Source organism: Mus pahari, chromosome X, assembly GCF_900095145.1.
Source record: "Mus pahari chromosome X, PAHARI_EIJ_v1.1, whole genome shotgun sequence".
NCBI classification, from domain to species: Eukaryota; Metazoa; Chordata; class Mammalia; order Rodentia; family Muridae; genus Mus; species Mus pahari.
Window position 1 is genome coordinate 138,299,358 of NC_034613.1, and position 25,721 is coordinate 138,325,078.

The 25,721-nt window shown below is 37.6% G+C and overlaps 1 protein-coding gene across 1 annotated transcript in view; it reads left to right on the forward strand.

Moving 5' to 3' along the window:
- Map3k15 (mitogen-activated protein kinase kinase kinase 15) overlaps nt 1–25,721 on the forward strand; it is a 121,787-nt gene that overhangs the window by 58,263 nt on the left and 37,803 nt on the right. Inside the window, exons 7-11 of the mRNA XM_021188626.2 lie at nt 16,164–16,334; nt 18,918–19,030; nt 19,450–19,609; nt 22,688–22,838; nt 24,806–24,913. Coding sequence (XP_021044285.1) covers nt 16,164–16,334; nt 18,918–19,030; nt 19,450–19,609; nt 22,688–22,838; nt 24,806–24,913 — 703 coding nt within the window. The remainder of the gene's footprint in view (nt 1–16,163; nt 16,335–18,917; nt 19,031–19,449; nt 19,610–22,687; nt 22,839–24,805; nt 24,914–25,721) is intronic.

The following is a 25,721-nucleotide window of genomic DNA, read 5'->3' on the forward strand; positions in this document are numbered from 1 at the left end:
TTTCCACTGGATGGTTTTAGCCCCCTTGTCAAAAATCTTGGTTTCTTTTAATGGACCAAATCTCTTCAGCAGCTGTATTTTCCCTTCCTCCAAGCTAGCTGCTGCTTCTCTGAACAAGTTGTAAAATATCCAAACATTTCTGCTTACAGTTTTCACTATAAACTTGGCTAAAATCAAGCAGCAAGACAGATGCCACAATCTGAATGTCTGGTTCCCTTGAACTTTCCTCTGCCAAATTTAGTAATTTATGACCTTTATTTTTTAATTAATTTTATTTTTTTACATATGAGTGTTTTTCACACATGTATGTCTATATACAGCTTATATGTCTGGTACCTGTAGAAGTCAGAAAAGGGTATTGAATCCCCTGGAATTAGAGTTAAGTGTTTGTGAGCCAAAATGTGGGTATTGGTAAATTGAAGCCAAGTCCCCTGGATGGGCAGCAGGTACTCTTGACTAGTGAGCCATCTCTCTAACCTAATCTATCACCTTTAAGTTCATCCTCCTATAAAATCTCAAGACACTGTAGATAGGTTCCTTGTTATGATATAACATGAATAATCTATAGTCTAATTCCAAGTAGAGTCTGGTTCCCATCTGAGATCTCATAAGCATAATCTTTACTGTCTGTATTTTAATTAACTTTTTGGTCTTCTATGCTCTCACCAGAATCACCCACCAAACTTTGGTTACAACTTCTTTAGTTTATAGCTCCAAGTGTTTTAAAACTCCTAAGGAAGACAGTTCCAAAGGCTTCAATAGCACTCCTGGCACCAAAACCTGTATTTGTCAGTGCTCTCTGTAGGAAAAGAACCAATAGGTTATATATGTGTGTGTGTATGTTGCAAATTATGCATAATTATAAAGGGTAATTTAATATATTGGCTTATACATTTGAAAACTACATAGTCCAACAATGGTCATCTGTACTACAATGGAAAGTCTGAAAACCTGGTAGTTTTTCAATCTAAGAAGCTAGAAGCCTCAGCAGAATAAAAGAAACCAATGTCCTAGTCTAAGACTATAGGTATGGGGATTCTTGTAGGGTTTCTGATGTAAATCTACATTGCCAGGCTAAAGAAGAGATATCTAATAACCACAGGCAATTGAGGTAACAGCAACAGACCTGCTTGCGTGGGGAAGAAATAGAGCTTGAATGTGCTATATGATTGGCTCTTTCCCTCTTTTATTCTGAGTCCACATTCAGGGCAGATCTTTCTACTTTGGTTGCTGTCCCTGGAAATGGAGGAATGGGATAGTTGATGACAGTAATTTAATCTGGCATATAGCAGAGAGAAACTAACCTTGTTCAAAGCCATCCAAACCCTAGCTTCTGGGGTCCCCAGAGGCTGTTTAAGTGAAAGGACACTTTGTCTTTGAGATCATGTAGGCTTGTCATCTCTGGAGTAGCCATACCCCCCTTTTATCAGTGCTGTATATATTTACTATTCAGTGTAACCATCTACTTTCTATGGTTATATAAGTAGCCATTCTATATTACATGTTTGTCATGAATAGAAAAATGCCATCTTCCAATTATTATAGTATATTATCTCCAGCTACCATAAAGCAAAGAGAAAATGTATTTATTGGTTTCCTACAAATGATGAGAACCCTAAACACTGCCAGCTTAGAATTATGTAATTCCGACTTTTTATTTCAGGGAGGATAAAGAAAAAGGTAAAGGTATAAAATTAACAGCTGATCAATATGATCTAGGTCCATAACCATATTATTTTAACACAGCATGATGTGTAATACTAGTCTTTAAAGCTAAGGTTAGTAATGGCATAATTAATTACACTAATCTCAAAATACTTTATTTTGTGTGCCTGCAGGACTACCAAAACAAACCATGAGGTTCTACGTGAAATTGCTGGCCAGTTTCTTTTTGTTGCTTGGTTTGGCATATGTAACAGAGTATTAGATGGTAGCTGAATGTTCGTACTTCATAATAGATACTTTCATTAAAATATAAATGTTTCTTACTGTGGTAAAAGCATGTAATCTAAAATTTGATTTAGTAGTATTAAATACATTTTTACTACTGTAAAACAGATCCCTAGAATTTTCATCTTCCAAGCAGAAACTGTGTATTTACATTTCAACTCTATTTTCCCCTTTTCAACTCTATTTTCCCCTGACTTGAGCACATAGTAACCACCATTCTTTCTATGAATTGGACTACTTTCAACAACATCTTGTGTAAGTGTAGCTTTCTGTGGCTGATTTAATTTGTCTTAGTGTAATCAAGGTGCTATGGCCATTGTGCTATGTATCAGAAGTTTCTTCCTTTTAAAGCCTGAGTAAAATTTCATTGTATGGATAACCCATATATTATCTATCCATTCAATCTTTGATGCATATTTAGAATACCTGTACCTTTTGACTATTGTGAATCCTGCTGCTATGAACAAAAATCCTGCTGCATTAGTTTGCTGAGAAAATGAATTATTGTGCTTCCTTCTGCACAGCAGCCTTGCCAATCATACAGGTTTTATTTTTTTACAAACTATTTGCCCTTTCTGTCTGATCATACTGCTTCTCACTGGCCATCTCAAGCCTTCCATATCATCCTGTTTTGATGCCTTTTTGTCCCTCCTGTTTGTCCTCCTTTATTTACTGAGTCATTTATATATCAACAGAAATTTGTTTGTGAAAGGGAAGTGAGCTAATGAAGAATAAGTGAAGATAATGGACCATTATTTAAAAAATAATCATGTGTGTGCATTACATGAACACACACCTTTGAATTTACACAAATAAGCAAACCCATTCTCCTCAAAGTAATTGTACTGAAATAATCTGCATTCGACAGTGTTTTCTTAATTCAGAGTGTTATGATACCAGAGAGGAGGGATTTTCTGTTTGTTTTGTTTTTGGGTCCCTGCCTCTGGAACTGTCTAAAGGCCAAATTACAGGAAACACAGAAAATTAATGTAATTTACTGGATTTTGCAGAGAGACAAATCTGAGTTTGAAGGTCAGCTTGAGCTATATGAAACCCTATCTCAAAGATGGATGGATGGATGAATGGATGGATAGATAGATAGATAGATAGATAGATAGGCAGATAGGTAGATAGGCAGATAGGTAGGTAGTAGATAGATAATATGAGTTTTTAAAGATGAATTTAAAAGATATTTCTTACTTTAAATGTTTGGAACTAAGAGTATTTTCACTTTTAGGGATTTTTCCCTCCAGGTTTTAGAGTATGTATAGACTTTACCAGTTGAACACCCATCACCAAAAAAATCTGAAATTTCCGAGGACCCCTATGGAAGAGTTAGGGGAAGGATTGAAGGAGCTGAAGGGGATAGCAACTCCATTGAAAGACCAACAGTGTCAGCTATCCCGGACCCCTGCAAACTCCCAGAGACTAAGTCACCAAAGAGCCTCAGGGAAGGGGGATGTCATATATATCCTGCATATGAAAGAAAATGTTATTATTTACCTTTGATTTAACAGATCTTTCATCTTTGAACTTAATATACAAAAGATTCCAATGATACAGCATTACTAGTCAATCACTTCATTGATGCTTCAACTATCAGATTCAGATTTTTTTAAGGGCTAGGACAATATTTACAGTACATTTTATCATAAAATAAACCACTAATCATTAACCATTTGTCTTAGTCACCATTCTATTGCTGTAAAGAGACACCATAACTAAGGCAACTAATATAAAAGGAAGTGTTTGCTTATAGTCTCAGGCGTTTCATCCATTGTTGTCATAGTGGGGAACATAGTGACAAGCAGGCAGGCACTGGGGCAGTAGCTTATCCTTAAGGGGATACACAACACACACACACACACACACACACACACACACACACACACAGTGGTGCAGGGGAAGCAGGCAGACAGATAAACTGACACTGACAGACTGGGCTTAGCATGGGCTTTTGAAACCTCAAAGCTCACCTCCAGTGACACACTTCCTTCAACAAAGCTATACCTACTTCAAAAAGCCACACCACCTAATCCTTTCAAATATCCAGTACATTCAGACTCTTTTATGTCTCAGAATGTGCATCCATTTCTTTTGCTATTGCCCTTGAAATACAGCATATGATCAGAAGGAAACAAGGAAGTAGTTTTTCAGATTTCTCAGGAAAAATTTTCTAAAGGGACACAAGGACCATCAAATCAACCATATACATCTCCCTTCTGAGTCCAAGGACAGCAGTTTCCATTTTAGGTTAAATACTGTCAGTAGTGTAGTTTCAGGTCATACTTTACAGAAGACTCCAGTGATTGGGTGTGTGTGAATAAAATATTTCTAGTATATGTCAGCTGTCACTAAAGCAATATTATGCCTGTGTTATGGGAACTGTCAAGAAAGATATTTGTGTGGTGGAGAATGTATTTATCTGGGGTAGGTTACTATATTCCATCTCCACTTTGTTGCTGTCTACCTGGACACCTGTAAACAAGTCATATGACTTCTCAGGAATTAGAACCTCATTAAGATAAAAATAAAAGGAGAGGGACAGTGAAATGGCTCAGCATGTAAAGGTATTTGCTTTACAAACCTGACCACATGAGTTCAATCCCTGGACCCACATAATGGTAAAAGAAAATTGAGTCCTACAAAGTGACCTCCACATAGATGCTGTGACATATTTATATACATGTGTGCATACACAATTAATGAGGGACTATAATAAAACTGTAAAAAGGAGAATGGGCCATAAGTTGGACACCAGTCTTTTGGTTGTATTCAGTGCACAATTGCAAGGTCAGCTGGTACTACCCCAAGTATTTCAGTAATTGATGTTGACAAGAGGCCTATTGGGAAAAAAGAAAAAAAAATGAAACCATTCTGCTTTCATTTAGCACTGATTTTAGTATATTTAGTCTATTACCCAATAAAATCATCTTTTTGTTTGTTAAAAAAAAAAAAAGAGGAATGGTGGGCTTCAGCTGTCATGATCAGTTTAATTCAACCTGAATGAAGGGATCATTTATGACAGAAATAGGTGGCTGATGAGGAAGGTTGGCTCTAGAGACTTGAGAACTACATACTTATGAGGGATTTGCATTTTGTTCTGTATATACTAGGGTGTTACTGAGGATTAAGCAGGGCACCCATATGAGCCAAGTGTTAACTCTGTCACTATCCGTGTCGTCTTATCTTTGAACAACTCACCAACCTTCTCTGAATGCATTAGTCCTCTAAAACAAAACAACAACAAAGGGTTGTATCCGATTGCCTTGGAATTTTATTTTTCTTTTAAAAAATTCCATGAGTTTGTCACATGAAGCAGCACATTTTAGTAAATGCTGCTAGATTTTTTGAGCCCTATCCTTCATAGTGGACCCTCTCTCCTGTCAGCAGTCTCAGTCCCTAATCACAGAGAGAAACTCCATTCTGTCACCATTGAGAGAGAGTGCAGCATGCTCCATATGCTTTCAGATAACACATTGTATTCATGAATGTTTTGTTTAAACAATATTTTGTCAAAACATTGGCTAGCTGAAAGGCATATTTATAATTTATTTTACTGCTAAATGCTAAACTTTCCTCAAATTATTTATTCTCTTCCTTGATTGGCCTCCATCCTTTTCATTATTCTTGTTGCTGGTGAATTTAGAAGTAATTTCAGGTTGACAGTCTTAACAGGGGTTTTCCTTAGAAAGAATTTCTAAGGCTAAGGCTATAGCTCAGTTGGTATTTTCCTACTATGAACAATGCCCTGGGGTTGATTCCCTAGTACCATGTAAACCAGGTATGGTAAGCCCAGAAGTTCAGGGTCTTTCTTGGCCATATAGTAAGCTCAAGGGCAGTCTGGAGTCCATGAGACCCTCTTAAGAGAGGGGTGAGGGAGAAGTAGAGGTAAAACAAAGCTTTTCTGTATACTATAAAGTATACTGTACATTCTCTCCCAGAAGCAGCCTCTGGGAAAACAAAACAGACAAGCAAAATGCAAAAATAAAAACAAAACAGCTGCGTACAATTTATTTGGGAAGTGATCATAAGATACTTCAGAAGAATAAGAGAGACTATGTGACAGGGAAAAACCGAAATGTTATAGGTGTGGAAGGCATGTGAAGAAGTAGAAAACTAGGACTCTATTGTAATTAGAACAAACCATATAGTTGTCTTACCTAAAGGAGAGGAAGCTGTTAGCTTACCTACCAAATCCCACCCATCATTGCTTGCAGACTACTGTGCAGTAGCAGTAGCAGTTTTTATTATTAAGGCTCTATCAAGTCTGTGGAGATGAGTGCTGGGAGGATAAGGGCAGGGCTCTGTCTGCTACCCCTACTGTTCTTGGAGCTGATTTTACATCACCAATGCCTCCTATTTTCATCAGTGTTTCTTCTTAAAATAGACTTCTTCCTACATTATATTTTTCACAGAATTATGGGAGTCATTTCATTTTAGTTTGTTATGGTGGCTTACTCTGCTCTGCAGAAGAAACCAGAACTATTTGAAATGTTTACATGAGTGAGAATGATTATTGATGTTATATTCTTTTTTTTAAGATTTATTTATTTATTATATCTAAGTACACTGTAGCTGTCTTCAGACACTCCAGAAGAGGGCATCAGTTCTTGTTACGGATGGTTATGAGCCACCATGTGGTTGCTGGGATTTGAACTCAGGACCTTCGGAAGAGCAGTCGGGTGCCCTTACCCACTGAGCCATCTCACCAGCCCTGATGTTATATTCTATCGAAGATTTTTTTCTTAAACAATTATTTCATTTGCATAATACTTAGGGTACATAAAATAGCAGGGCATTAAAACCGTCATTGTCTAGGATGCCTCTGGATAATGTACATTGTAAGTCCTTGTCAGACTAGTTGCTATGAATTTTGTTTTCAAGAATAGTCTTAATATCATTAAGTCATATCAAGAATGTCAAGTATCTTTAAGGCTGTAGCACATGTAAAATGATAGATTAATGTTGGTCAAATATCTCTGATAGTTTTCCTTTGCATGGTGAGAATTACAGGACATACAAGACCAATAAATACTAGCATTCAATATCTAGGTTAGCCGTTCTATATATAATAATGGCTAAATTATTAAATGTTAAAATGTTAGCTGATATCTTGCATTTCTAGGAAAAATTTTAACTTACAGTTATAACATTAAAACTAAAAATATTGCGTATCTGTGTTCTTTTTCTAATATATATATACATATATATGTATAAGTTTTTATAATTTCTATGTAATTTCCACACCTCCATCTCCCTTTTCCCCTTCCAATTCTTCCCACCTATCCCCTACTCAAGTGAAGTTTTTTGCTAGGATATAATATTTCTCTATTCAAAAGTGGTTTTAAAAGTGAATTGGCTCACAACTGTTGTCCCGGATACTAAAAATGCTGAGGCAAGTGGATCTTTTGGACCTAGGAGCTTGAGACCTCCTGAGCAACATAGGAAAAAAACTCCCATCTCAAAAAAATGTTTTGTTTGATTTTCTGATAAATGAGTACCCAGAAAGCTTTTAGTGGTACATCTCTGGAGTATGTACACATAACTGGAGCTTCTCCGGAGAGCAACTTAGGAGCATCAGTATTATGAGCGAACCACCCCTGTCCCCTCACTTATGAACAGATGGAGATTGTTGGCTTTGTCATTGATCCAAATGAAACATCAATGCTAACTTTCAAATGGCCTTCTAAAATGAGACAAATTCCTATTTTAATTAATGTTTTTTATTTGTTCTTTAGAATTTCATGCATGTATTAAATGTGATTTGGTCATATCTATCCCCTACTCCTCCCTGAAACTTCCCCAGGCTGACCAGAAACACATCTCCTTCTCAAATTTATGTCCTCTTTTTAAAATAACACACCAAATCCAATTTGTGTTGTCCTTATGTGCATGGATGTGTGGTCAGTCATTCACTGGGTCATGGGCTACCTCCCAGTGACCACCCTACCCTAAAGAAAAGTGACTTTTCTTCCTTCAGAGGCCATCATCTGTCAAGAGCCCATAACCGTCCAACTCACATCCTGTTGAAATTTTCGCATGGTTCAATTTTCTGTAGGTCTTATTCTGGTAACCACAGCTGCTGTGAGTTCATGTATATAACAGCCAAGTCATGTCCAGAGAACAGCATTTCACAGCACCATTCCCATCCTCTAGCTCTTAAATTCTTTCACCCATGCTCTTTTGAGATGTTCCTCGGGTATCCCATCTATAGCTGAGTATTCAGAATCACTTATTCTCAAACACTTTGGATAGTTAGAGTTCTCTCCATTAACCACTACCCTCTGAAATAAGCTCATCTGACCAATATTTGAGACTAATCTATGTATATTAAACATAAATATTTGAAGGCAGTTTGACAATGTGCTATTTAGTAAAACAGCAGAAAACTAAAAATTCAGAGGGAAAGAAAGGGGTGATGATAGAGGATCACACGACTGAATATAGATCAATTAGTTGTATTATACAGGTATATATGTATACATTTATATGTATGAAACTGTCAAAAGTTGTCGTATTGTATTTATATTTTAATGAGTATTTTAAAACTATTTTAATTTTAACTTTATTCTGTCTATGGGTGTGTTTTTTTTCTGCATGTATGTCTGTGCACCATATGAATGCCTGATGCATATGTAGGCCAGAATAGTGAGATGAGACCATAAACACTCAAAGCCTGCCCCCAGTAACCTACTACCTAACAAAGTTCTACCTCCTGTAGGTTCCATAATCTCCCCGAATAATACCACCAGCAGGGGACCAGGTATTCAGAGACTGTGGGGTTGTTTTTGATCCAAATTTCCACACATAACATCCCTTGAATTAGGACCTAAAACAGGAGATATGGAAGAAGGGAGGCTTACATAGGTCATGGTCAATGGTGGTGGAAATCTTTACAGTCAGGGCTCCCAGGTATTTTCCAAAAGGGCGATTTGATTAGAGACTCAGAAGAGAATTTATCCTCCTGGCCAGGAAAGCACCTGCCTCCTTAGTATTGTTGACTTATGTACTCACCAGGTATGGTAAGTGCTATAAGAAACAGCCCAGAAAGTAAAACTGTCTCTTCCCTCGTGCAACATCCAAATGTAGATGTATTCTGGTTGGACAGTCCCTTCTTCAGGTTATTACTTGACAACCATCTCTCTGTCCATCTCAAGGCTCTGTCCTTACATAGACTGTCAGATCTCCTTTAAGTCAAGTGATAAAAAGTGAAGAACATAGTGAATTGCAACTTTATTGCAGTATCTCATACATACCATGCAGTTCACCCATAGAAGTAAGTCAGTGAGTTTTAGCATATTGTCAAACTTGTACAATCACAACGACAGTTAATTTTAGAGCATTTGTCCTGAATAAATCTATTAGTAGTCACTTCCCTTTCTTGTTTCCTCCAGGCTTCCTCCCTATTCACTATTAATCTATTCTGGCAACCCATTAGTAGTTAATTCCAATTCCCTCACTTTTTTCCCCATTTCTGTCTATGGCTTTGCCTGCCCTGGCCATTCCCTATAAATAGAATGATAAAGTAGTTGTTGTTTTGTGTACGGCTTTTGTCATGTGCCGCAATATTTTAAACATTCATTTGTGTTGTAGACTGTGTCCACACTTCATTTTTGTTGCTAAGCATTGATTTCTTAAGCATTCCATAGACCATATTTTATTTATCATTTTATCTCTGTCCAATCATTGTATGGAGGCTGGTATGAGCCTAGTGAGGGGTTGATGTTTGTTGTTCCTTCCTTCTTGTGTCCATTCACCCAAATTAAATCCCACCTACTTGCAAGGGAAGTTGGGAAATGAAGTCTGGGTGATTGGGAAGAAAGGGAAATAAGCTGCAATGAGCCCACTCCTATTGGTAGATAGGAGTGGACATGTAACTGGATCCATTGTGAAGATCTCCGTTAACATGTCACAGGGCAGGATCAAGGCAGGAATGTGCTTCAGATCCTGCTGTCTTTGTGTAAGTTGGAGAGCCAGTCTGCAAGGTGTCCAGCTCTATTGCAGTCTTCTGGTCATTCATATAGAGCCATCACATGTATTTCTTTGTGATCTCCCTGAAGGCTGAGGGAACTTTGTATGATGAGAGCATGGCAGGAATGCTTCTGCCCTGTAATATAACTTGGACTTACTTGTAGAGTAGGAAACACCTATTTTGGTTTGTGTTTCTTTGGCTGTGGGCATCATTGGCATGAGAACACAGGTTAGGTTGTCTCTAATTGTTCCCTTCTCATCTGTAAATATGAGGCATCTGGCCAGGGGAGGGCAACTGCTTTCTTGTGGCAGGTGTGTATCTGTCAGAGCTCAATCAGGAAACAACTACTCTATGTATTAAACAGAGAAAAGTGAACACAGGAAATTGGTTGCACAGGCAAAGAGAGTTGAAGAGAGAGTCAGAAAATCAGGAGTTACCCTAGAAATTAAAGCTGCTGCCACCCTTTATCTGGAAAGGTTTTTTTGGTTTTTGGTTTTTGGTTTTTGTTTTTTTGTTTTTTTTATTTTGGTTTTTCGAGACAGGGTTTCTCTGTGTAGCCCTGGCTGTCCTGGACCTCACTCTGTAGACCAGGCTGGCCTTGAACTCAGAAATTCGCCTGCTTCTGCCTCCCAAGTGCTGGGATTAAAGGCGTGGGCCACCATACCCAGTCTTGGAAAGGTCTAGAATAGAGGTGAAATTACCAGAAGGCAAGATATCAGAGAAACCTGGAGGCAGCCTGATGGGAGCTGTTTATGGAAGAGAACCATCTGTGGCTGGAGGTGCCCCAAGCCAGGAAAGGGCAAAGTTGCCTGGTCTCTTCCTTCTCCATATCCTCCAGTTACCTACCTAGATAGCCTTTCAATGGCTATTACCAGATAGATAGTTATCAGAAACCTGGAGACTTAGCTCCTTGAATGAAGCAGAATATTGAAGACAAAACGTATCTGAAAGAAAACAGACCCAGCACTGGCCCAATAAAACACTATCAGGTATACCAGTTGTTTTCTGTATGCCCTTAATACAAATTTTGGCATAGCTTATATGCAATAAAATGTAAAGTGTAAGTATATAATCTGATACAAGTGTGGTCAGCAAACTACACTTATGAGATTACCACTATCAAGAGGTACAATGGTTTAAACACCCCAAAAGTTATCTCTTTTTTTTGCCCTTTCCTAGTCATTTTTCCCCACCATCCAGCCCCAGTTTTTTGAGGGGTTTTGGGGGGGTTAGTGGCAGAGGTCTGGGATAGTGTCTGACTTGGTATATGCTCATTCAATGATTTTCATTGTTTTCCTGTGGTTCTTTGACTTGTGTTTTGGAGTTTTCATTTCTCTCCTTCCTTTCTTCATTCCTTCTTTTCCTTCATTCCTTCTTTTCCAAACCAGTGGCATGTACTTGATGGATAAACAGGATTGGGGGACATCACATGAATGAAAAAGTAGTCACAGTTATAAAGTGCACACACAGATCAAATGCACTCACTAGTCAAATGTATGTGTAGATCAAATAATCAGCCTGAGGATTGTTCAATAGACTTAGTAATAGTGCCGACATACTGGATCAGAATGTGCAAGATACAAGGCATGGGGATCCAAATATCATCTCTGGAGATTCACATGTAATTGAATTCCTTCTTTTCCTCTTCCCTCTTTCCTCCTCCTCTTCTCCTTTCATTTTCTCCCACCATGCACAATAGTCATAGAAGCAATGTATTTTTTAATAGTTGATTTCATGCTCTTGTTTGGAGTGGAGATTTTTTTGTGAAAGGGTCTTACACTGTAGCTGAGGCTAGCCGGAACTTCATGCAGTTTCTTGTGCCTCAGGCTCCCAAATGCTGGGATCATTGCATGTGGGTAACCTACCCTTCCCAAGTTTTTGTCACTTTCAATAAAGTCATCATTGATCAGTCCAGTTGGTTATGTTATATATCAATTATTGCATTGCATTTTTCTGCTTCTCTGCACATCTCAATATTTTACTATACTCCACACATACGTAAAAGACCTAAGTCTGAAGTGTGGTTTTATTTTGTTTGTTACTGTGAATATTAGAGACCTTGTCTAGGCCTGGTGATTAGCATTTATGGCTTTTTTATGGTTTTAGAGAATAGCTGGGTTGAAAGTGGATTGCATTTTTTAATTTGATTCACTTCAGTTGTGATTAGCCCAACCCCAACCTCCTGTCCCCTGCTGCTGTTTCTGTCTTGTCAATATTTGTACAGGAAGGGCCAGGGACTGCCATTCCTGATATCTTTGGATTCAGTTCTTGCAGGACCTGGAATCTAAGTGTTGTGACTAACACATACAGCAGCTTTTGGTTTCTGCATATCTCTTTCATTTGTGGCTTTCTAGACTAAATTCAGAGGGTGGGGATGAAGCAAGAAAATGTTTAGGATAAGTGATTTTGTTTTGCTTAAGAATGATTCTAGATTGCATTTTATTCTATCACCTACTATTTTTTTCTTTAAAAAAAAAAAAGCTGCTTTGCTCCTTGTCTTTACTATCAAAGAAAGATTCTTTCCTTTAGTCATCTACATTTACCAGGTAAACAAATGTGGAAATTGTGATAGTTCAAGAATTGAACTCATCCTGACTTCCCACGACAGAAATGATTCTGTACATGTTTGTGTACCTTAAAAATCTATTATATTTACAGCAGTTGCAAGACAGTGTTCTAGAAAGGAGAGTGGTCTCATTGGAGAGGACCTGAGTTATTAGAAAGTTATATGGAGTAAAGTCAAAGTAATCAGGGGCCATGTCATGTATTTACCAGCCCTGGGAACAATAAGAAGGCTTGCAGAGCTTGAGCAGAATAGATTATAGGGAGTGTTAGATATTAAGAGATGAGATTGGAGAAATAGCTAGCGACAAGATCTTGGGAAATATTGAAGACCATTTTTAGAAGATGATACTTCTAAGAGTGCCTGAAGAGTTTGTTGTTATTGTGTTGTTGTTGTTGCTGCTGCTGCTGTCTTGTTATTAGACACAAAGTCTTACTGTGGCCCAGGCCTCAGATTTACAGTATTCCTCCTGCTTTAGCCTCCAGAGGTCTGGGATTACAGGCATACACCACCATACCCAGCTTGACCCAGGAGAGGCTAGATTAGAACCATCTGTTACCTGACATTAAATTGTTGCAGGATCAATGACTTCTGTGTTAAGAATAGATTGTGGAGAAGCAAGGGAGATGGTAGGAAATGAGTGGCTTGTGCTATGGTGGTAACTGAAAGTTATAAAGAGTGGACTAACTTAAGATATGGTGTGAAATAAAAACCAGTGGCATGTACTTGATGGATAAACAGGATTGGGGGACATCACATGAATGAAAAAGTAGTCACAGTTATAAAGTGCACACACAGATCAAATGCACACATTAGTCAAATGTATGTGTAGATCAAACAATCAGCCTGAGGATTGTTCAATAGACTTAGTAGTAGTGCCAACATACTGGATCAGAATGTGCAAGATACAAGGCATGGGGATCCAAATATCATCTCTGGAGATTCACATGTAATTGATCTAGGGCACATACTGGATCCCTAGACTTTTAAAGACCCCTAGGTATGTCTAATACAATTAAGACCCTATCATCTTTACTTTCTCTTCCTTGTAAATCGGTCATAAGGGGAAGAGCAAAGGCAAAGATATTGGGGGAGGAACCATGTTGGACATAGTCAGTAATGGTGAGGAATAAGCAAAAATAAGATGAATGAATAAGATATAAAGATTATTTTCCTCTTAAATGGGGAGGGGACATCAGTGGATAATTTTGATCAAGGACTGATGATATCTGATATGTATTTTTAACAGGAGTATTCTCAGTTTTAGGCAATGGGTATATTTTAGGGAGTGTCCCTTCTGTGACTAAACCTCTGACTGAATAAACCCAGGAGGAGTTGTCTTTAGGACTTGTTTCTGGATACTTGGGATCTGAAAATGATAAGCAGAACTGAAAGCTGATTAGTAACCGCTAAAGGTATTAGCTCTTTAGCACCTGTCTTAAAGTGGCATTTAAGCTGAAAAATCTCTTGGCTTTTAATTTTTTCAGGTGCTTGATTTTTGTTTTGTTTTGTGTATATTCAAAAAGACATTTTGTTTTAATAAGGGTAAGTGCAAGTTAATAGTAATAATTTAAAAACTGAAAAGGAAATCTTAGTATAACTAGTCCAGAAAAAAAATCTAACCCGAATTATCATCAATAATTAAGCATTTAGGTGAATTAAGTACGTTCTTTGCAAAATCCTGAATATTGCATGACTCAAAAGTTGGCTAGTATCCGGTATAGAACTGTTTTCCTTATTCTTACTATAGATGTTATAGATGCTTTAGTAAATTTGAGTTGGTTTAGTATCTGTTATCTCTAACAATTAAAGAATGCCATGATAGGCCATACAAAAAGCAATCTGTTTTGCAGGCTGACTAAATTAGACACTGTATGACAGAGAAGAAATCAAATATATTAAAACAAGACCAAAGTAGAGGATAAAAAAAAGACAGAGTGGAAAACAGGCTTAATTATTACAGGCTTCCAGAAGGATGCCAAGTGTCTAGATTGTCCCTTCTCATCCTGGGTTGAGTTCCAACACGGGAATTAAACCCTAATGCCCTATGGGACCCACTGTATGACATAATAAATTTATCTCATGCATGTACAATGGAACTAGTCATGTTCCATCTTTGGGAGAATTTAGAAAATAGTCATTCAAATGATGCAGTGATGTTCTCTAGGATTTAATTGTAAAGAGGATTCCTTGTTGAGAAACACTAGGTACTATTATGTCTCTTGGATAATGAAGTGTGTTTTTGAGGTATATATCTTTAGGAAAGCACACCTGATATAAAAGTACCAAGAAATTAAGGATAATTTTTATTGGTTTACTAAAATAAAGCTTGGTATAGTAGTTGGCACATGTAATCTCAGAATTTGGGAGGCTGAGGCAGAAGGATTACCATGAAGTTGAGGCCAGACTGGGGCTACATAGTGAATTTCATTCCAGTTAGAGCTGGGTGGCATATCCCAACTAAAATATTTTAAAAATTCACTATTGTTATCAGTTATTAACAAGGCATAAAAAATACCACTTTACGTAAGTCCTCACAGGAGTTTTCTAAAAAGTTGAATGTGTATCCTTCCAGGCATCTGTCTATATGCATGAATATATATGTTAGTAGTATTTATTTCAAAGAACAAGATCATGCTTTCTATTGGCATCTTTTTAAGATTTATTTATTATTATATCTAAACTGTCTTCAGACAGCACCAGAAGAGGGCATAAGATCTCATTATGGATGGTTGTGAGCCACCATGTGGTTGCTGGGATTTGAACTCAGGACCTCTGGAAGAGCAATCAGTGCTCTTAACCGCTGAACCATTTCTCCAGCCCCTCCATTAGCATTTTCCATAAAACATTATGTATATTATTCAACATTATTATTTATATTATTATTCTAAGAACTGCATAATGGTATTACATAGCTTGGTTGTTATACAATATATCTATCTGTTCATTTATTGTTAACAGACATTTGCAACCATCCCCAATTGTTCACTATTAAAAGCAATGCCATAACAAATGTCTCTTTCAACATTTGTTCGGGAAATTATACATTATAAATTCTAGAAGTGGAATTGTTAAATCAGGATGTTTGCCTTTTACATTTTTATGTAAAATGTTAAAAGTATTAAAAAGTGGAGAAAATGGTAGCTATAGGCAAAAAACCTTCATAGTCACAGACCAATGGGAAACAGAGAAATCTAAGAAGAGCCTGGCATGGTGGCACGTGTCTGTACCAGCACCAGAGAGGCAAAGGCAGAAGAATCGCTGCGAGTTTGAGTAAACAGCTTGTTCAGGGAACAGCCAGGGCTACAAAGTGAGATCATGTCCAAAAAGGATGACAAGAATAGAAATAAAATACTATTTATTATTAGAATTATCTTAGGCAAGGCCTGGGCCAAGTAGTGGGAGTGGGTGGGTAGGGGAACAGAGGTGGGGGGAGGGGTATGGGAAACTTTTGGGATAGCATTTGAAATGTAAATAAAGAAAATAATAATAAAAAAAATTTAAAAAAAAATCGAGCCAAAAAAAAAAAAAGAATTATCTTGTATGGTTATGGGGGCTGAGGCTACAGGCAAAAAAAGAAAAAAGAAATCTTAAAGTATTTTTCCTTTGAGCAGAACAAATATATACATAAACATGTTAAATTACATGACTGTGATCTTATAACATATCTTTCAGGAGAAACAACACAGGTGACCGTGAAAAGGCTCTTCAGGTCATGCTCCAAGTTCTGCAAAGCTGTGACCACCCAGCTCCTGACATGTTTTGCCTGTGTGGGAGGATATACAAGGACATCTTCCTGGATTCAGGTTGTGAAGAGGATGCAAGCAGAGACAGTGCCATTGAGTGGTAAATAGTACACGCACAGTGCTTCATAGAACAGAACCATGTAGGCAGAGTAGTCAGGTCTTTCCCTAGTGTGTGTATGGCTGCTGACTGACTGAAAACAATTGCAATATATGTATGTGGTCAAGGAATGTTCAGATTCCTGGATCTGAGAGAAAACCATGAGAAATAGTGGTTCCTGTTGATTATGCTTACCCCATACATCTCCACATTCCTGAGACGGGAATGAGGCTTCACATACTCAGAACCAGCTACCCTTTCCAGAATTGTCTCCACCACCATAGGGCTTCATCTTCCCAGTAAGCTGTTCATGTCTGCCTGTCTTTAGTCAATCGATTTTTATCTATTTATTTATTTATTTATTTATTTATTTATTTATTTATTTATTTATTATTGAATTTATTGAAGGCTTGCTTTGGGCTACGCACTTTTAGATGAGTTGAACAGACATAGTAGATATGAATCCTTGTCTTTGGAGACCTGGCCTTACTAGTAAGAAAAGTCAGCAAGCAAATAAAATCTATAGAATATCAGCTGATGGTAAAGGCTTGGGGTGGGTAATCAGGGAAAGAGAGTAAAAGGAAGTCTGGGAGAATGGTCTTATATTTTTAATTTATTTTGTTTTATTTTGGGGTTTCTAGAGATCAAACCCAGGGCTTGTGCATGCTAGGCAAGTGCTCTCTCATTGATCTATATTTCTAGTCCATAGTTTGTGGTTTTAAGTAGGATAGTGAAGGCAGGTGGAGATAGGAAGGCAGTGAAGGAATAGGCTTCACAGATAACTCTGAAGAAAGTGTTCCTCATAAGGGGAAGAGCAAAGGCAAAAATGTTGGGGGAGGAACCGTGTTGGACCCACTCAGTTATGGTAAGGAATAAGCAAAAATAAGATGAATGAATGAGACATAAAGATTATTTTCCTCTTAAATGGGGAAGGGATATCATCGGATAATTTTGATCAAGGACTGATGATATCTGATACGCATTTTTTAACAGGAGTATTCTGTTTTAGGCAACGGGTATATTTTAGGGAATGTCCCTTCTGTGGCTTACTACCTAGCATCCCTGAATGTTAGTAGCTTCCCATTGTAGCCATTTGTGGGTTGTAATTCTGTGTGGTTTTAAGGCAGTTCCTTTTCTAGGACTCACTCCTAAAGTTGGTGTCAGCTTGAGGGTTTGGCACAGCTAGAAAATCTAATATGACCCCATTCATATCTGACAGCTGATATTGAAAGTAAAGGTGGGACCTACAAGGCCTGTTGGAGCTTATGTTCAGGAACCCACTTAAACTCACTTCTGCCACATTTGGTTAACATAAGTCAGGTGGCCTACCAGAATCAAAAGGGCAGAGAAATATGCTATGAACACAATTTCTATGTACATAAATTTTGCTGGGATTCCCAGCCACTCCCATACCTTAGGGCCCTTAGAGAGCTCCCTCTCAACTACCCTCTTAGACTATGATCCCATATCATCCTCTTTGCCCCTACCTGTTCTTCTTAAAAGTGTTGTTGATGTGGAGTTCATTGCAAATCTCTTGCCTCAGCATCTCAAGTTCTGGGGATAGAAGCATGAATCTTTACCTGCTTAGCTTTGGTATAACTTTTCATTGTGACAGAAACATGAGAAAATCCAGTAAGATGAAATTTTAAGTCTTAGACCATTGCAAGGGCTAGAGAAAGGTTGGAGTTTTGTTGAGTATCAGTGACGTCTTGGTGTCCTCGAGTCTCTGTAGCGGTACTTGCGTTATCCCTGAAAGTTCCTAAGACCACATTTTAACCAACTAAATAACCTTTCCCTTTGATAGGGAGTGGGCCACTAAATTCTCTTGTCATATAAATGAAAAGAAAATCACTCCTGGTTTGTAAATCCATGGTACCAACTTCATGTTACCACTCCATTGAATTTAAATTGCTTTTCCTTCTCAAAGAAGTCATACTTGCTAATAAATAAACATTTTATGTCTAGTAAAGAATATAGCAAAGAGTTAAAATGAAACTGTATAAATGGCACTCCTTCTTTTTATCTCATTCCCTATCCTAATGTGGTAGATTCCCTACCCATTCTTCCCCCTGTACATTGGCATTGATAGCCATTTAGGGTCTGGGATTCAGACATTATCTTCATACATGAAGAATTGATTCAGTGTTGTGATAATGTAAGCAAGCAAACAAATGACAAGTAGAGAAATAACTCATGATTGATGCCATTTCTATAAAATAAAAATATCAAGTATAAACTGAAAGTTTAACTTAAAACGAGATTTAAGTATCAAATTATGGTCATTTGGGAAGATTATAATGGATTTTAAGTTTTTGAATGCTTTATGATTCCCCTTTTATTTAGTCAATATGTGCTTTTATGATCAAAATATAAGGATAAAAATTTAAAACTTCTTGGCATAAGTTACTGCGTTGCTCTTACATTGTCAAAGCATTAATGCTGTGTGGACCTGTCAGAATTATCGGAGGAACTATAAAACATTAGAGTAATAATCATTTTTATGAGAATGTAGTTTATATTATTATCTACACATTTCACTTTAAAGTAAGATGTTATAATAAGAATTTGGTGGTTCTATAATTATAGGTATCGCAAAGGGTTTGAACTCCAATCATCCCTTTATTCAGGAATTAACCTTGCAGTTTTGCTGATAGTTTCTGGACAACAGTTTGAAACTTCGATGGAACTAAGGAAAATAGGTAAAGCCGTTTATTATTGCAGGCATTTATATTTTAGTTATACAAGTTGAACATTGAAAAAAATCTGTTCAATTTGCTGGGTATGGTGGCATGCATCTTTAATCATAGCACTCAGAAGGCAAAGGCACAGGCAGGTGAATCTTCCTAAATGAGACTAGCCTGTTTTACATGGTGACTTCCAGATAGCCAGGCCTACATAGCAAGACCTGAGATTGTGTGTGTGTGTGTGTGTGTGTGTGTGTGTGTGTGTGTGCGTGCATGGATTTTAAATAACTAATGATGCTTTTCAAGTACTTTCCAGTGGCATACCTGAGACAGCAGCCAAATAAAATGCCTGCCTGCTTGTCCTTTTCCTAAAGTCTTATATTATTGGTCAGAACTAGACAGTTCTTTCATGATATCAAAATTCAAATTCTTAGGTGTCCGGCTGAACAGTTTATTGGGAAGAAAAGGGAGCCTGGAGAAAATGAACAATTACTGGGATGTAGGTCAGTTCTTCACCGTCAGCATGCTGGCAAGTGATATTGGGAAAGCTGTCCAGGCAGCAGAGAGGTTGTTCAAACTGAAACCCCCTGTCTGGTAAGTTGCATCTGTGCGTAGTAATCTCATGTCTCCTATCTTATCCTGTTCTGAAATATCTCATTCAAGGGGAAAATGTGAAATGCAAAAGAGCAACAACTGTCTGACTTCTTCATTAAAGCAGTTAAGATAGACATAACAGCTCCGAGAGTTCATTGCTTTTATGTGCAGGGTAGAAGAGAGAGATATATGCTCACCTGGAATGTATCCTTGTATGCTCTATCCCTGAGACTAGAATATCAGTCCTCTTGACTCCTTTTAGTTTATGTCTTCAAGAGCAAAATGCTGTTTGATATTAGTATTTATAAGTGTTTGTGATAAAGCTTCTATAGTAAAGCTGAAAAACAACACCAAGAAAACAATGTTCCTGAGCAGGAGGCCTGCAGTGACCTGGCTACTCCACAATGTATCCTGTTCCTGGGGAACCACACTTGGAGAACTGTTGTTCTCTAGTTTTAATTTAAAAATGTATACCTGGTATGCTACTCATAGAAAAAGCATGGGCAATATCAGACTCTCCCATAGATGCATGAAGCTTCATGACAGTTGTGGTTACCTCATTGATTACTAGTCTCATAAAAATGCTTAGCAGACACATAATCAGTTAATGATAAAGAGATGTTATCCTAGATATTGACAGTGCTTATCTTAAAGAGATGACCTTATAAAAGTTTTAATTTTGTGTTCTCTCTTATTGATGTTATCTGAGTTTTCTAAAATACAGATCCATTTCCGGTTGAATATTCCTTATCTGAAATACTTGGAACGCTAAAGCTTTTCAGATTTGGGAGTTTGGATTTTTTTAAATATTTGTATAGACTTCACTATACAAATAGAGCTTCAAAACCCAAAACTTAAATTTTGTGTGTATGTTAATTATACAAAATGCTGTCTTTCCTTGTTAAATTCTGCATGAGTGATCTGCATGATGATTGCAGCTACTCCCATTACCTTCTTCCGTCTCCCTTCCGTCTGGTCTCCTTCCTATTCTAAAATAGTGCTCCTTTTACTTTCAAGTCTTTTATAAAATGAAGAATACACTTCACCATATTTTTCCTCCGTGGCCTGGATTATTTTGCTTAACCTGATGATCTTTAGTTCCATCCATTTTCCTTCATAGTCAGATAACACTCAGTTGTTTATGTAGACCATGTTTTCCCTGTTGATGGACACCTAGGCTGATTGCATGATTCTACTACAGCACTGTAGACTCAACAATCAAAAAGTGTGGAGGTCTTGACTATTTCAGACTCCTGGTTCTCTGATTAGGACTCAGACTTAAATAGGTTTGAAATAGCCCATGTTCACCTGCTACTTCTTACTTTCCAATGTAATACACCAGCTGAATTCTGAGGGTGGGAATTTCTTCCTCCCATTTTTTCAATCTTTATTCTCTCCAGTCTGAGAAAACTAACATTTGGTTTTCAGACCATACCAACATTTTGGAAGTTCTTAAACTAAATGAGTGCATCCACATAGGGTCTCCAGCCCTCCAAGAATGGCTGCTGTGTATAGTATCCTAATCTTAAAGTACGATGCTATGTCTAGACCAAATAGAGTAGAATCCAGAGAAAGGAAACCCCAGGGTTGGATCCAGTGCTCTCATATTAGTACCTGGGTTGACTAACAGTGTTGTGCTTACCATCAAGAGTGCCCAGTACCTAAAAGCCAGTCTGGTGTTTAGGACTCAAACAGAACTCAGAAATGTTATTACATTCATTGTTATGACTTGTTACATTGAAATAATACAGATTAAGTTAGTGATGGCGGAAGATACTTGAAACATGTGTCTAGAGGAGATTATGTACACACTTTCGATTCTCATCTCCCAGTGGAATAGCATGTACAGATGGGAATAATTATTCTATCACCAATATATGACATCAGGGATAAAGTGCTGACAGCCAGGAAAGTTCAATAAGCCTTGATGTGCAGCTTTTTTATTAGGATGAATTATGTAGGCACAAAATGTCCATGTGGCTGCTCTTAATATTGCAGTCTTCAGCTTTTCCAGAGGTCAAACTGATATGATGCATGGACCAAGGCTTCCAACATGAGTCATATTGTTAGTGAAGACTCTCTAGCATGGCCCTTGGAAAACAGTCTTAGCAGACAGGATATTCCAGAGTGTAGAGCAATGTTAGCATCTAGAAAAGGGCCAGAATGTGTCAAGTATGGGTGATTAAGTACCCAAAAAGTCAGCTAGAGTTGAAACTGGTATACTTTCCTAAATAATGCTATACTTTATCCTCAAAGAACCAAATAACACAGTGATGCTTCATATGAACCATCCCTATTTAGTGCCAGAGAGAGAGTGACCACCACTGCCTGACAACTTTATTTTCAAATACTGAGTTTGCTTGAAGACAGCAAAGCATGAACAGAGTCAAAGCTTCCTGAAAATGTACCTTATGATTTTTGTAAGTAAAAAGCAACAGGTTTTAGATAAGCAGTTGCTGGAATTGAGGGAGAGGATGGGGATAGGAAAGAAGTAGTTATTACTGTAGGACAGCAACATGAAGGGGGCTCATAGTGGTGGGCATAAACTCTACCTTGACTCTAGCAATGCCAGAATTTTGATTGTGATAATGTACGGTGAATTTGCAAGATGTTAGTAGAGCATACTGGATCAAGGATATACAGATTTCTATATACTATTTCTAAAAATACCTCAAAATATATAAGGTTACTTAAAATTTTCTAAAAGGGGTTTGACATGTTGTCATTTTGTAATTGCTTTTTCTGTTTTCTAAAACAGTTATCCCATGCTTTCTACTACGGTTAGATGTCCTACTGATGCTTGGTCTTAGCCAAAAGGCCAAGAAACATTGGACAGTATGTACTAAAATTGGAGTGTTAATAAAAAGCTTGTCTTTTAGAATTTTGTTGTATTGATTTTGTCTGCTGTTTGCATTTCTTGTGATTAGTTATGTGTCTGTTCAGTAACTTTATGAAGAACTCATAACAAATGCAAATTGAAGTGCGTAAGGCTTTGAGAAGCTTCTTTTAAAGGGTTTAGAATTGATTTCAGTTTCTTTGGGAATCTAATTTATGAGGTTTGTGATTTTTTTTTTCCAGGTACTTACGGTCATTAGTTCAGAACTTGCTGTTAATTCAACGCTTCAAGAAACCCATTACAGAACATTCACCCAGGCAGGAACGGCTTAACTTCTGGTTAGATATCATTTTTGAAGCAACGAATGAAGTTACTAATGGACTCAGATTTCCAGTAAGATGTACTAACTGGGCAGGGGGTTGCTTGTTTGTTTCTTTTCTGGGATCAAACCTTAAAACTGGTACATGCTAGGCAAATAGAAATTCTAACACTGTGCTATATGACTAACCCCAGTCCTTTAAGATCAACAAAAGAATCTAGAGGTTCATGCTACATAAAGGATGGACTATCCAGAAACTACCCCACCCGGGGATCCATTCCATCATCAGCCACCAATCCCAGACACTATTGCACATGCCAGAAAGATTCTGCTGAAGGTACCCTGATATAGCAGCCTCTTGTGAGGCTATTCCAGTGCCTGACAAACAAAGAAGTGGATGCACACAGTCAGCTATTGGATGGAACACAGGGTCCCCAATGGAGGAGGTAGAGAAAGTACCCAAGGAGTTGTAGGGGGATGCAACCCTGTAGGTGGAACAACAATATGAACTAACCAGTACCCCCTGAGCTTGTGTCTCTAGCTGCATATGTAACAGAAGATGGCCTAATCGGCCATCACTGGGAAGAGAGGCCCCTTGGTCTTGCAAACTTTATATGACCCAGCACAGGGGAAGGCCAGGGCCAAGAAGTGGGAGTGGGTGGGTAGGGGAGCAGGGTGGGGGAGGGTATAGGGGGCATTCGGGGTAGCATTTGAAATGTAAATGAAGAAAATATCTAATAAAATAATAATAAAAAACTCTAAAAAGGAAAAAAACCTGTGACTTAGAATATTAGGATAACAGTCCTCTGTAGATAGACTCGGGGAAAGTTGTTCATGTCCTCTCAAATATTGTCTCTCGACTGAATGTAATTTTGTTCTATTCAAGAGATATTTGGCAGAATTGTAGACATTTTTGGGTGTTAGAACTAGGGGTAAGAGTTGATGATACAGTCAATAAGATATAAGGACTAGGTGGGCTGCTAAATGTTCCCCAATGCATGAAACGGTACCTCCCCCACACAATAATTATCTACTTGAAAAATAATAGGGTGAACATTAAAAATCTTGTTCTTAAAAAAGTTGAACATGAACTTTAAAGCTGTGTTTTCCTAAGCTGTGTTTTGCCTCCAGTGCTACTAATTAATATTTAAAACCTTGTTGAAAAAGCAGACTTGCTTTTAGCTTTTCATTTGTTTTTATTTCAGTTTTACGGACATCTCATAAATTTTTATAAGTGAGATAAGTATTCTAGACACCGTATTTCAATAATTGTATGTTATATTTATGCCATGAGACTTTTGTGAATATGGCTATTTTTAAAAAGAATTTCATTAACTACTCAAAATGCAGTTGTTGAAAATGCTTATAAGGTTTTTTTGTTTGGGGTTGTACATTTTAAAATCTTGTTTTAATTTTAAAATGTTTCAAACTGCATAGGTACAAATCAGTAACAAACAGTACTAGTGTAGGCTCTATACGGGTTTACCATGCCAAACATGTTGGTTGTTTTGTTTGGGAGATTCAGTTCCTCATCCTCTCCCCACTACATCTCCTGCCCTCTTTCTCTCTTCTTCACTTTCTTCCGCTTTGCCCTTCCATGTTCTTAAGCAATTAACTAGCATTACTGATGGAAACACCACTCACTTTTCATTTCCTTGCATATGTACATATTGGTACTTGCTGGCCAACCTTTCTAATACCTTATTTATCTCAAAAACTGTAACTTACTTTCTTCTTCTGTCACCTTTTCAAGCAGGCCCTTCTTGACCTCCCTGCATCTGACTTACTCTTTTTGGAGTGTTAGGTGGCATTAGATTGAATAGCTTGGTGTATTTGATGTTCTGGGTGCCCTTCTTGGAACAGAGCCTTCATGTAGATAGGGACTTGTGTGCCATGCTATAGGCCTGGCTCCTGGAGCCTTGCCTGGCATAGTTGCTCTTCAGTATTTGTTGAGTATAAATTATGAATTCTTTGACTTCCTCACTGGGCAGGGTTACCTGTGTGAATGCTATGTTTTGAAAAAAATATTCCCTTATTTTAGGTTCTGGTAATAGAGCCAACCAAAGTCTACCAGCCTTCTTATGTTTCTATCAATAATGAAGCTGAAGAAAGAACTGTTTCTTTATGGCATGTCTCGCCCACAGAAATGGTAAGGGAAAAATTATGACTAGAACTTTCTTTTATATGATTTAATCAATGATTTGATTTGGAAATAGGACAGTTTATGTGGTAGTTTTAGAGATAATGGACACCTATGGTTAACTTCTAAATTATGATACTGTATATGTACTGTACACATATGTGTGCATGTGTGTGCATGCGCGTACACACACACGTATGTACATAGTCACAGTTGTACATGAAGGTCAGAAGACAGCTTTCAAATTTTGGTTCTCTCCTTCCACTGTGGGATTTGGGGATCAAATAGGTCATAGGTTTGTGAACCAAGTGCTTTTACATTGGCCTAACAATTTTTTTCTTTTGAAACTTGTTTTTAAAGAGTTCTATAAACCCTGAACAATTTTTCACAAACCAAACACCCAGCCACCTGATTTTTAAAATGTCATTTTCCTTATGTTTTCTTATTGTATGGCATGTTTCTCAGTCTAGATGTACTTACTGTATTCCACCTTTCTCATTGATAACTTAATAACATTCTTCCATTCTTCACCCTTGCCAATGACATGCCAGTTTGTATCTTAGATGGGCTTGCTTGACACCAGACTATGTATATTTAGAACTTTGATAGTCAAATTTATACAAGCTTATATTATACTAACAATTATAATTGCCCATTATCAATATTACAGAATGCTGAGCTGGGTCTTCAGGTTTGTGGTAATACCAGTACCCTCATCTGTTTATCTGAAGTACATTTTTCCGTAAGTTCTGTAGTAATGAAGCACAGTGCGTGTGACAAGCACATTAGATAGGTTTATTTGCTGTACGTGTGTTTC